Source organism: Lynx canadensis, chromosome B3 (genome assembly GCF_007474595.2).
Source record: "Lynx canadensis isolate LIC74 chromosome B3, mLynCan4.pri.v2, whole genome shotgun sequence".
NCBI lineage: Eukaryota > Metazoa > Chordata > Mammalia > Carnivora > Felidae > Lynx > Lynx canadensis.
Window position 1 is genome coordinate 135,747,295 of NC_044308.2, and position 12,913 is coordinate 135,760,207.

The window sequence follows — 12,913 nt, forward strand, 5'->3', positions numbered from 1 at the left end:
AGCTAGATCCTAGGTACATTTTGGTTTGCTTGTTGAAGGAAGCTCACAGTTTGAGTTTTTCAGGAGTCTTCATGTGGTGAAGCTATGTTCTCTGCTTCAGTCTCACCAGCTACAATCAAGATATCAGCTGGGCTGCATTCTTATGTTCTGTGTTCACACAAGAGACACAGGAAAACTGAGTAAACCTCCACTATTTACATTTTTTACTAACACATTTTTATCTAGAAATTATTTATTTGCATAAATGTCATTAGCGTTTTAAAGAATTTATTTAGAGAGTATTATAGGATTATAACAAAGGTGACATTTAAACTGTAATTCATTTTAACCGCTGTGTTAAACATCACATCACATTTTAAAGATGAAATGTGTTAAACATTTTAGCCCATCTCTTAGTACCTAGCATTGTGACAAATTCTAAGGAATTACAATGGTATATAAGACAGTTATATCCTCAAAGGTAATTAAGGTATTGTTAGGGTTATATATTTGCAAACATGAAAACTAATTTAGAACCATCTGGACCAGTTTATTATCAGTGATAAATTTTATATAATGATAGTGACAAAATTTTTGAGGGCAGATAATGAGTGCTCTGAGCAGTCAGGCAGAAAAGGGAGATGGTGCTAATGTCTAGAGTCAACCAGAGTGTCTAGAGTCAACCAGTCATGAATGGTTTGTGACTCTTAAGATGGGCCTTGAAGGATTAACAGGATTTGATTTTTCAAGAGAAAATTGTTGGTACCAATGAAGTAAACAAGTATCAGTTTGTGTTTTCTAAAAACAAAAGTAAAACTCATTTAGTTTTAATATTTCATCTGCTCACTGCAGTGTTCCTCAATGAAATACTGGAAACAACACAATCCTCACATAGTGAAATAGGGGAAATATCAATATTCCTTCCCATATCATGAAATTAATATTATTAAGCTTGTAAGAATAATTAAAGAACAGTGTGGCCCTGAAGGAGAAGCCTGGTTTCTAGCCAGGAAACTATCTGCACTTACTTGTTTTGTGTTTTGGGTGAGTCAGTTATGCTTGAGCTTTGGTTTATTCAACCTTATTTATTTGTTTTTAATGTTTATTTATTTTAAGAGAGAGAGAGAGAGAGAGAGAGAGATGAGCGAGCATGAGCAGGGGAGGGGCAGACAGAGAGGGAGACAGAGAATCTGAAGCAGTCTCTACACTGTCAGTGCAGAGCCTGACCTGGGGCTCAAACTCACAAAGTGTGAGATCATGACCTTAGCCAAAATCAAGAATTGGATGCCTAACTGACTGAGGCATCCAAGCACCCTGGTTTAGTCAACATTAAATGGAAATGATAATAATCACTCCATAATATTATTGTGAAGATTAAAAAATAATGTATATGGAGCACCTGATAAATAGTGGACATTCAATAAACATTGTTCATTATTATTCATATGTGCATGACTGGTATATAAAGAGAAACAGTCCTTCTGAAGGAAAATGTCTTAATTCCTATGAAAAGCTTTAAAATGAGTATTTCTTGTCTGAGTCAGCAATTCTGTGACTAAAAATGTATTCTAAGGAGATAGCTGAAGATGTGTGCACATGTTTGAAAGGATATTCTTTGCAGCATTGAATAGAATAATGAAAAATAACCCCAAATCTCACAGATAGATGATCGGTGACATAAGTTACAATTTACATACATAAATAAAATGTACTTACATTAAAGTGATGATGTAGGAATGTATTTCTGATATAGAAAGTGAGGAAAACAGATTCTAAAGCTACAGAATACTCCCAATTTTGTAAATTGAGTTTATGCAAAGAAAATTTCCTGGAAGGATAATACACCAGAATGTTAAGTATAGTTATCTCTGAATAGGGCGCCTTTAGTTAATTTTTATTTCTTCATTGAACTTAATATGAATTTTTTACTTTTATGGTAATAAGCATAGATTGATACAAATTTAAAAATAGGAATGGGTTGTTATTAAAAATACTTAGTGACATAGGAAAATACTAAAGATTTAAAGAAAAAATGATTTAAAGCTTATGTACTATATGATCTTAATTTTGTTGAAGTATTTGTATATGCCTAAAATGAATGCCTGAATTTTGCCCTTGTGGATGTTTCTCTCCACATGTAGCAAAGCTTCTAGCAAATGGTGGGGCTAGGAGCAGAGCAGAGATTAGACTTGCATACACCTGGATAAAATTCATCACTTTCTCAGATTCCTTTCTGTGTTTTCTTTATTTTTATCACAGCTTTAACAGTTGGCTTTCTTGGCTATTTTCATAAAGAAATAGAGTTTAACCACTGGGAAAAGCCACTGTCCCTCTCCCTCCCTTCTTTCCTTTCACCTTTTCTGGGACCCAGCAAATTCAACATTCCTTGGGCACTCAGGGATATATAATGGAGAACAAAAGACCTAGTTCTTGGAGCCTATTGTCCACTTGGAAGAGACAATAAAAAAATCACCAAAATATGTGTTAAAAATTGTGTTAACTATGGGGAAAAAAAAGCATAAGGTATGATGACAGAGCAAAATGAAGGTGGAGGAAAGGGAATCAGTTTAGACAGGGAAGTCAGAGAAGACCTCCATTAGGAAGTTATATTTTAAGTCAGCCTTGAAGTAGAAGTAGTAGTTAGCCAGACAAACATGGAGAGAAAAGCATTGTAGGAAGAGGGACAAGTACATATAAAGGTTTTTAGGCAAAAAGTAGCTTTGCCAGTTCAAAAAACTGGAGCAAGAGCCAGTATGTCTGACTGTTAAGGTATGATGCAAAGTTGGAAGGTAGGCAGGGACCTGGTATAATATGTTAAGGATTTTAGATTTTGTTCTGAGGGCAATGGGAAGCCACTGAAGGGTTTGCATGAAATAGTTTATATTTTATTTATTTATTTATTTATTTATTTATTTATTTATTTATTTATTTAAAGTTTATTTATGTTGAGAGAGAAAGAGAGTGTGTGTGTGTGTACATACACGTGAGTGCATGGGGGTGGGGCAGAGAGAATCCCAAGCAGGCTCTGCACTGTCAGCACAGAGCCTGATGAAGGGCTCAAACTTACAAACTGCGAGATCATGAGCCGAGCTGAAGTGTTTGAGCTGAAATCAAGAGTCAGATGCTTAGCTGACTGAGCCACCCAGGTGCCCCTGAGATAGTTTATATTTTAGAAAAATCTCTTTGACTGCTCTGAGGAGAAAGAGCTGGAGAGAGGCAAGAGAGAACCAGGAAGATGAATAAGGGGCTTTCACAACTGATGGGGAGGTGATGGTGCCCAGTAATGATCATGAAGATAAAGAACAGAAGACAGATTGGAGGTATATTTTGGAGGTATATTATCCATTGACAGGATTTAGTGACAGGTTGGATTAAGGGTGTGAGAGAGAGGGAAAAGGAGCTGTCAGGATGATTCTCAGAATACTTTGTTGGAGTGACTTAGTAGATTGTATAGATGGTGGAATAGGTTTTTTTTTGGGGGGGGTAAAGGGTGAGATAAGTGTTCAGTGTGGAACATGTTTGCCTTTGTGATATCTGTAAGATTCCTAAGTAGAGAAATTGAATTGATGAGGTATGTTACTCAGAAGAGCTACCCATCTGGGATGGCGATACAAATTTAAGAGTAGTTGGCATAGATCGTGCTGCAGGCTCTATGGATGGGTGGGGTTGCCTGTGGATAGAATATGGAGACAGAGGAACAGAGAATCTAGGCCTGAGCCCTGAGGAATTCTCACATTAAACATCAAGTAATGGAGGAAGTAGTGGAGCTCAGTGAGGGGCTGCACTGGAGCAGTAAGGGGGAAGACTAGAATGTGGGGTTCCTGGGAAGCCCACGGGGGTGTATCAAGGAGGAAGGGATTGGCTGTATGGAATGGGCTAAAACATCCAGGAAAATGATGACGGTAAAGTGCCCATTGGATGTGGCAACATGGAGGCTCCAGATGATGGTGGGAAAGGGGGATTCAGGGCAGTGGTGGTGGTGGAAGCCTGACAGGAGTGAGTCCAAGAATTGGAAGTGATGGAGAAATGAGAGAGTGTACACAACTCTTTATAATCTTGGCTCTGAAGAGAGAGGCCAGTGCTGGAGGGGAATGTCAGGTCAAGGGAGAGAGTTTTTGTTTCCCTTTAACAAGGGAGATTCTAGAGTTTATTTGAATGCTTATGGCCATGACTTAGTGGGAGGGAGAGTACTAGTGGTCTGATTGATGATGTTTGATTGGAAAAAGAAAGGAGATGCAAGTAGGCTTTGCTGTCTACTCTGTGTTGAGTTTGTACTAGGTACTATGCTAAGTGGTTGGCGCAGTAAGTGATTAATGTTCACAGTAACCCCATGAAGTTGGTATGATTATCCCTATTTTACAGATGAGGAAACAGGAGTTAAGTAGAAGTAGAACCAAAGTCTTAATCCAGAAGTGTTTGATTTCAGAGCTTAGACCCTTAGCTCTGGCTTATACTATTGGAGGATTTCCTCTATGGTGGTGTATTAGTTGGTTTCCTAGGGCTGCCATCACAAATTCCCACAAACCAGGTGGTGTAAACAACAGAAATTAATTTTCTCACTGTCCTGGGGGCCAGAAGTCCAAGATCAAGGTGTCGGCAGGTTTGGTTTCTCCTGAGGCCCGTCTCCTTGGCTTGCAGATGGCTACTGTCTCCCTGTCCTCACATGGCTTTTTCTCTGTGCACATGTATCCCTGGTGTCTCTCCTGTGTCCTAATGTCCTCTCTTTATAAGGGCACTTGTCAGACTGGATCAAAGCCTACTCCAAGGGTCTAATTTTTACTTACTCACCACTTTAAAGGCCTTATTTCCAAATAGTCACATTTTGACATCAAGCCTTCAACCTATGTGTTTTGGGGGGGGGCACAATGCAGTCTGTAACAGATGACTTCTGTTTCCTTAAAACTGTAAGGAAAAGAGTAGGTGTGGGGGAGCTTTGAAGAATGTGGAGAGGGATGAAACAGTGATTGAAGAGGGTGGATAGGAGCTTACTACAAAAAGGTAGTTTCACAGTCTTACAGTCAGTTGAGCTTGGAGATCGTTTGTTTATATCTCAATTATCTGAGGTTCTATAGCAATATTCTGGTAAATGATTGGAGTAAAGAGTAAGAACTCAGTGCTCACAGCGAGCTGCTGTTGCTCACATAGGCTTACTAACCAGCGACATGACCATTTTTTTTTGTGTACAAGGTTGAAATGTAAATGCATTTTGTTCACATCCTCAGCATAATTACACATTACTGTATGTCAGGGACTTTCTGGATGTTCTCAAATAGTTGAAAACATGAAAGTTAAATAAATCTATGATTGCTAAGATTTTGTTGCATTTCACCAATGCAGAATTTAGCTTGAACATTTTCCAACAGGTTCTACAAGTTGTCTTTCATGATTACTCACCACTCTCTTTGTGCTTCTTTCTCTCCCCCTCTTTCTTTCTTCCCTGTTATCATCTTCACTCATCAGTTATTTATTGAGTATCTACTAGATGTCCAGCACTAGGGTAAAAAGAGTCAACAATCTAGTGTGGGAGCACAGATGTATATATGCAAAAAAAAAAAGCGCCCCCAATGGTAAGGGGTATTATTAGGTATAATTCATTTGTTCATTATCCTGCCAAATGATTGAGTTTTTACTGAGTGTCAGGCAGTGTGTTAGGCTTGGTTATAGAGACAGGAGTAGATACAGTTTTCTGCCGTTCAAGAAACTTACAACCTTATATACAAACATAAACAGGTAGTAATTAAAGACATGCAATGTGACATCTGTAAATATTAAATCACTTCTCAAAGAAGGGAGTGATTCTTGTCTCTGCTTTCCCTTGCATGTTTGGATACCTGTTGAAGGAGCCGTTGCTGCATTTTAACAAAAGAACTATAAAAGAATATCCATTCATTTCACCCGTGGTTCTAAATGCTTATTTTTGTTGTGTAGTGATGGTTGTTGTAGCTCTTGAATTACAAGCAAACATCGAGTTTGGGATCTATGGCTTTTCTCTTCCCGTGAGTTTATTGTCCCAGTTGACAACCATCAACACCTTTTTTTAGGTGATAGGATGGTTAATGGTGTCCCTGAAATACTTGACAGAAACCTGCTGAATATTAAAGCTTGTGAAAAATCACAGTAACAGAGCACTCCTGTGGTGGTAGTGAGCTGAGAACATATGCTAGCTAGAACACACCTCAAATATTGGGACTTGGAACTATGTATTAATGGGCGGGGGAGGTTCCAGTAATGTGATTTTTTTTTCAAAGGTGGTTAATAGCAGATCAAAAACACTGAGAAGAAAGTGGGTTTTTGTAGATTATGTAATTGAAACATTTCAAGTATCCCTTCTTTTACCTCATCTCAGGAAAACAGTTATTTACAACCAAACATTTATGGGGTTCATTGAGACAACGGCTATAACTTGTGCTTCTTCAGAGGGTGATATGCTATACAAACTCAGGTATATTATCTGCAATCTAGACTTCTTTTTGTGGGAAATGATAACCATATTATGGATTAGTGCAGGTAGTAGGGGGGAGGAAAGGCAATTTGATCAATGGTATGTGTGGGATTTAGAATCAATGTTACCAAATAGCAGCTAAAAATTGCTTTTAATCATGCAACAACACCCACTATCTGCCATATTGACTTCATTTCAGATCGTAATCTAGAGTATGTCCTAGTGGAAGGAACACCGGTTGGGAACTAAGGGTTAAAATTCTGGTCCTACCTCTGCCATTGACTACCTATGTGCCGTCATTTTCCCTATCTTTAAAATGAAATGGTTATGAAAAGGTCGCTAAGGTCCCTCCAGTTTCTATTTCCATTCTGTGATTCTTCGCCTGTCAAAGCATATGACTTTTTTAAGTTGCTTACGCCAGCATTTCAGTTAGAATTGCATCCAGGAGTTTGTTTCCATGGGCTGTTGGGAACAGCAAGACCTTGCTTCTCCAGGACTTGATATGTCTTCTGTTAACTGCTGACAGTGAGCCATACCACCTAAAAGGCTCCCTTGGTAGCCTTAAAGATTGAAAGGACAAATGGACAGTGTTGAGAGCTCTGTGGAAGAGGAGACCTGAGAGACGGTGATCACCATGGCCCCTTGGGATTTGCAAAGAGGAATGACTAGCACTGGGCCATTCACTGCAGCCAGGTCAAAGGTCAGGTCAGGAATGTGGACAATGCTGGTGACTCCAGGTAGGTCTAGGAGGGTAAACAAGCCCATTGAGTCCCTCCTGCATCTTGAGAAGATCTGAGCAGCTCTGCTCAGAAAAGCTATTAGGAAGTTTTCTAATTTATGAAACTCCTTGGAAGGAAAAATGTGACATTTATTTTTCATATTTTTATTACTACCCAGTCATTATATTCTTACTCAACACTCACCGAGTTACTCTCCTCTTAACGTATTCTCACAGTTCAAACATTCAGTAAACACACTACGTGCTTTTATGATCACATTGAGTTAAAAATCTGATTTTGACTGATGCCATTGTGCAACGGACTCCCTATATTTCAGGATTTTTGGAGTATTGTTGAAAGACCTTTGAGTTTTCTCCTTCAGTTTTAGTTAAGCAATCTTAAATATAATTCTCTAGTGGCAGAGATTTATATCTATTATTATTTTGATAATAAGAAGCTAACTTGGGGGTGATTATACAGTGATTTGGAGCATTGCCTTTCTTAGTGATAAAAAAAGTTATGGAAGATTTGTGAATAGGATATTAAGCCAGATAACTTAAAAAAAAATTGTGTGCTGGATACAATTATAAGAAATTAAAGATCTTTTAAATTGTTTCTATCATGGAATTCCAATAAAATTCAGCATATTTTCCTTAAAATACTAATTAAATTCCTGTATCTAATCATTAAAAGAAAACCCAACAAGCTGTGTACCTAATACATATTACAAGATAATTTTTTTTTTTTTTTTTGTTTTGCTTTTATCTAGTTGCTTCCAAGATCCGGTACTTACAGGAATATCATAACCGGGTTCTTCACAACATTTATCCTGTACCTTCAGGAACAGATATTGCAAACACCCTGAAATACTTTTCTCAGACCTTGTTAAGGTAAGCTTTAAAATATCCTCTACTTCAAAAGAATTATTAGGTAGTTTTGCTGAATTGATTGGGACCTAAACTTTTATCGCACTGAAAGTTTTGAAGGGCCTTATGTTTTCTAGTGCTCTGCCAGAAGAGTCTGGACTCAAGTTCTCTGGGTGTATATAGCAGGTCAGCTCACAGGCCTAACTGAAAAAAAAAAGGGTTGCATGGCTACCGCCTGCTTTCCTCCACTTTACGTCTTTTCAAGAGATTTAACGTGATAAAGGTTTATGTCTGGCATTAACATAGAATGAGATTGACAGGAGAATTTACATTGCTAAAATTAATAAGAAACATGGTCTAAAGAAAATCAGAATTAAGTAGTGTTTTAGGTTCATCAATAGTATTTCCTATTTCTTGAAGTATAATGTATGGTAATAACAATCTGTGCAACACTTCAAGCGTTCAACGTGCTTTACAATTGATGTGGAAATTCTGAGGAGGACGAGGAATGAAAAACAAATCCTGGATGCTTTTACTATAAGACGGAGACAGGAGGGGACCTATCTACTTCACAGTTCTCTTTAGGAAAACAAGGGAGCCTTTCAAGTAAAGACTCCGTTGTTTGAGAAAATAACACTGAAGAATAAAGGGGGAACGCTTCACTTTCCATTACATTCAAGGCTTGGTCCTCCCCATTACCATGATTTTCTCACTCCAAATCTGATATTGGAAACACACAACTGACTTGCTACTATTTCTTTTTGCTGTGTAACAGCAACATTTTTGTGAGATAGGTATTAGGGAGGGAACACCAATTCCGACTGAGTGTAGTTGCCCTGGAGTCCCCGCTCGTGCAAGGCAAGCCTTTGGCAGTCTGAATGCTTTGTAGAAAGAAGTTTCACACGTTTAAGTCAGCTGCTCGTCTTCTACAGCCCTGATCTTTGTTCTTCTTATTCTTTGGAGTATCTTGTCTTCTTTAGAACACTTGGTGTCCCTATTCTGTATTAAAGGGATTCTGTGTATCAGATTCATAGATTTCATACTTGCTTAGTAAGTAGAGGCAATTTCCCTTCTTTCAAATTGCAGTGGGATTATTTGCTCAGTGTTCATTGAAATAATCAGTTTGTTTATATTGATATACAAGCATCTGATCCTGCTCTTTTGAATTCTCCTTTTGTCTTTGAGGTCAGGGTTCTCAACGGGAAACATTGTCCTTTATCACAAATCTGGAGAAGTTCTCAAAGTGGGAGGCTTTTTTTCAGTAGCAAGCAGATTCTGAATTCACTTTGCAAAGAAACTGTGACATTTGTTGGCACTTTGAAGCCTACTGCTTAAGTCTTAGTCATTGTGTCAGAAAGTTTGGAAATTTAGGATACTGAAGTCATGTTTGCAAGACATGAAGTTTCCATTTTCTTGAGCCATGGATTATTAGGATATGATCATGGCTCATAGCATTTTAATGATAAAACTGGTGTTAAGGTAGTTTGTTCAAGTAGCTGTTGGAGAAGATTCTGTGCCATTGAGCTGAATCCATTTTCTTTTTAAAATTTATTTATGTAGATTCAAGTTAGTTAACATGCAGTGTAGTATTGGTTTCAGGAGTGGAATCCAAGTGCCCTCCTTAATGCCCAACATCCATTTCGTCCATGCCCCCTTCCCCTCCCCTCCAGCAGTGCTCAGTTTTTCTCTGTATTTAAGAGTCTCTTAAGGTTTGCCTCACTCTCTGTTTGTATCTTATTTTTCCTTCTCTTACCCTATGTTCATCTGTTGTGTTTCTTAAGTTCCACCATTTTCAAGGGAGACAATATCAGCAGCTGCTTCTAATGGTAGTATTAACAATAACTACCATTATCATAGCAATATTGTATGATAATACTAGTAATTATATGTGTCAAACACTGTTCTAAGAACTATACATGTCGTCTCATTTAATCCCTTATAATAATTATATGAAATAAATGTAGTATTATACCTATTTTACAGATAATGAAACTAAAGCGTAAGCAGTTAAAGAAATTGCTCAGTCACCTATCTAGTCAGCATTGGAACCTGGATTTGACCCTGGTGGTTTTAATCCACAGCATACTCTCATAATTACACTCTGTTGCTTCTTCCCTCGTACTACTAGTTATCATGGTGCAAAGACACTTCTTTAGTAAATACTTGGGTTTGGCCTTTGGGAATACCAGCATCCATTATGAGTTCTTGGCATAGTTTTTGGTTTTCCTTGAGATTAAGGGAGGAAAGGCTGTGCTTAGTGCAAAGATTTGCCAACTTTTTGGGAAGTTAAATTGAGCTGTACTTGAGGTGATCTGGATAGTGTTTTAATTCCCAGATGCTTTAGCTGTCTCTCACTTAGCAATTTGTTGTGGATAGTAAGTCAGAGCAGAGTTGATAGCCTATAGGACACACTCACATGAAGTAGGAAGAAGAAAGAAAACAGTAAGAAGCATAACATGTCACAGGCTGAACTTCAGTGCTTAGAGGTTTCAACTCTTGGGCTGAACCCAATGCAATTTCTTTCTTCTTTTTGCCTACCTCAGCATTAAAAAAATAAAAAGCAAAAATAAAAAATAAATAAAACACCAAAAAAAAACCCCCGACAACAACCCCACAAAACCCAACGCAAAATTCTTTAATTTCTTTTGTTTATTGGAAATATAGAACTTACAACTATTGTCCTACATTGGACCAAACTATGACCACTTTCACTGTTGATATATATATATCCATAATAATATTTATATTTCTTTATTTTCTTTTTTTTTTTTTTTAATATTTCTTTATTTTCTTTATGCTATTAGAAAATTCAAGACGGATAAGATGGTCTAGGTATTTGGTGTCCAAGATTATTGTCAGTAAGAGTTTCTACTCACTAACAAGTTGGTTCCATTTGCATTTTAGACGACTTTTACATTCAGAAGCACTTCTTGCTTTCAGAATGCAGATTCTTGGAAAGAAATAAGAAGAAAGAATTAGAGACGAATTCTCAGAGTAACCCTTTGTCTATTTGGATATTCTCAAGGAAGTTAAAATTATTATTATTTTGAGTAAAATCTGCAACTTGAAGTACCAGCAGCTTCATTTGAGTCAGAATTGCATTTTTAGAGGAATAGTCCTCTGGTATTCATGTGTGGCATGTGACTCTTACTGATTTCAGTAGACTTTGTACATATTCCCAAAGGCAGAGATTAGCCTAGGTGTTTAACTTCAATTAATTTAATCCACAGGAGAGGAGAGATTATGTGTTACCGTAATTAACTATATCAGTGGTTGAATAGTCCACATCTGTTCACTTAGCTCTTAATTAGACTCACATTGTAGTTCGTGGGGGTTCCCTAAATTTTAGGTTAGTAGAAGATGAGTCTTACGTGGTATTCAGCTTACTAACCCTTGAGCCTAGAGCAGAGTTTGGTCCTTAGAAGAGGGTCAACAAATATTTGTTGAATTGAGTTGACTTTGGTCCAGATTTTATCCATTGCAGTAACCCTTCTAGAGCATTATTTCATCTAGCAGTGACCTGGGGTACTGGGTAAAATTTTGTCTGAGTGCTAACTTGTACTCATTTTAATTTAGTAGGGACCTAAGTATGGGAACAGACACACAATTTACACACAACTTCAGAGTTTAGTTTTTTGTTTGCTTTTAGTATTAGAAGGAACTATGAAGATCATCTAGTTTAATCCCCCCCTCATTGCTACAGAGGAGTCTGTCCATTTTACATTGAAGCATTCTGGGGCCATATTTAAAATATCTAAGTTCTTCTTTAAGGATCTTGCCTCTTACCTGGCAGAATATTTAAGGTTTCCAGTCTTCCTATGTCATGCAGTCTTTTGGAATTCCTTCCCCCAGATCTCTCTTCTGGTGCCATTCCAGCTGCTTGTGCATAAAATCTTTTTAACAATCATTATCTTTGGGGAAAACTACTTGCTGCTAACTCTTTAGAAAATGTTTGATATGTTTTTTAAAAGGGATTCTAGTCTCAGTTCAATAAGCTTAGTTGAATTGTAATTTTTACTTGCTTAGGAAGAAAACAGACCTTCCAATGACTGATTTGAAGTCCACAGAGTAGCTTTAGAGTATTGCATGATAAAGTAAATTTTATTTAGTGTATAGATTCAACTAAGATGTCAAAATTTATAAGCTTATAGAAAGTTTATTTGATGTATTATTTTTATGTGCTATAAATACCTCAGGGCAACTTTTCATCTTTCTCCATACCCACAGGGGTCTTCTCTTGGTTCCTCTTGATGTTGGAAATAAACGTTTGATAAAGAGGATCTCAGGAGGGAAAAGGAAAGGTGAAAAGTTGGTTGCTGGGTCAAACTCTTCTGAGCAGGGCATTCTTAATGTTCTTTTTGGTTGGGTGTATAGTCCTCTGGGAAAGAATTTTAGATGGGGTAGATGGTTTATCATTCCCAAGTTAGACAGTTTGGTTGGGGAAATAAGTTTTTTTTTTTTTCTGAATAAACTTCACAAAACATCATAAAATCACAATGCATTGTACATTGATTCATGAGCCCTTCTTAAGTTTTACCACAAATGAAAACATTTCCTTACATTGAAACATGAATGGTAATTTAAAACTGGTTTCATGGATAATTCATTTCAGCCATTTTTTCCCTCAACCTCACCTACTTATTAAATCTAGAGGCAGTGAGAGAGAAGTTTTACTGTTTCAATGCTGACATTCTCCCTCCCTGCATGTATGAACTTGTTGCTGCTATCATTTGGGAACCCCACATATACAGGAAGGGAAAAATACCAAAATGGAGTCTCCAAAGTTGATTTGACTAGTGTCTTAAATTATATCCAACTTTGGAACAATACTGAAGTATACTCGAAAAAACTAATGTGCTATATTTCCCCCACCAAGGAAAAGTTGATGACAGAACGGTACTTAATTT

General features: G+C 37.3%; 1 protein-coding gene across 5 annotated transcripts in view; it reads left to right on the plus strand.

Moving 5' to 3' along the window:
* The window catches only part of UNC79 (unc-79 homolog, NALCN channel complex subunit), a 267,414-nt gene that overhangs the window by 34,376 nt on the left and 220,125 nt on the right, over window positions 1-12,913 (plus strand). For all 5 annotated transcript variants that reach the window (XM_030319845.1, XM_032593446.1, XM_032593447.1 and 2 more), the window contains exon 2: window positions 7,910-8,030. In XM_030319845.1, coding sequence (XP_030175705.1) covers window positions 7,910-8,030 — 121 coding nt within the window. The remainder of the gene's footprint in view (window positions 1-7,909; window positions 8,031-12,913) is intronic.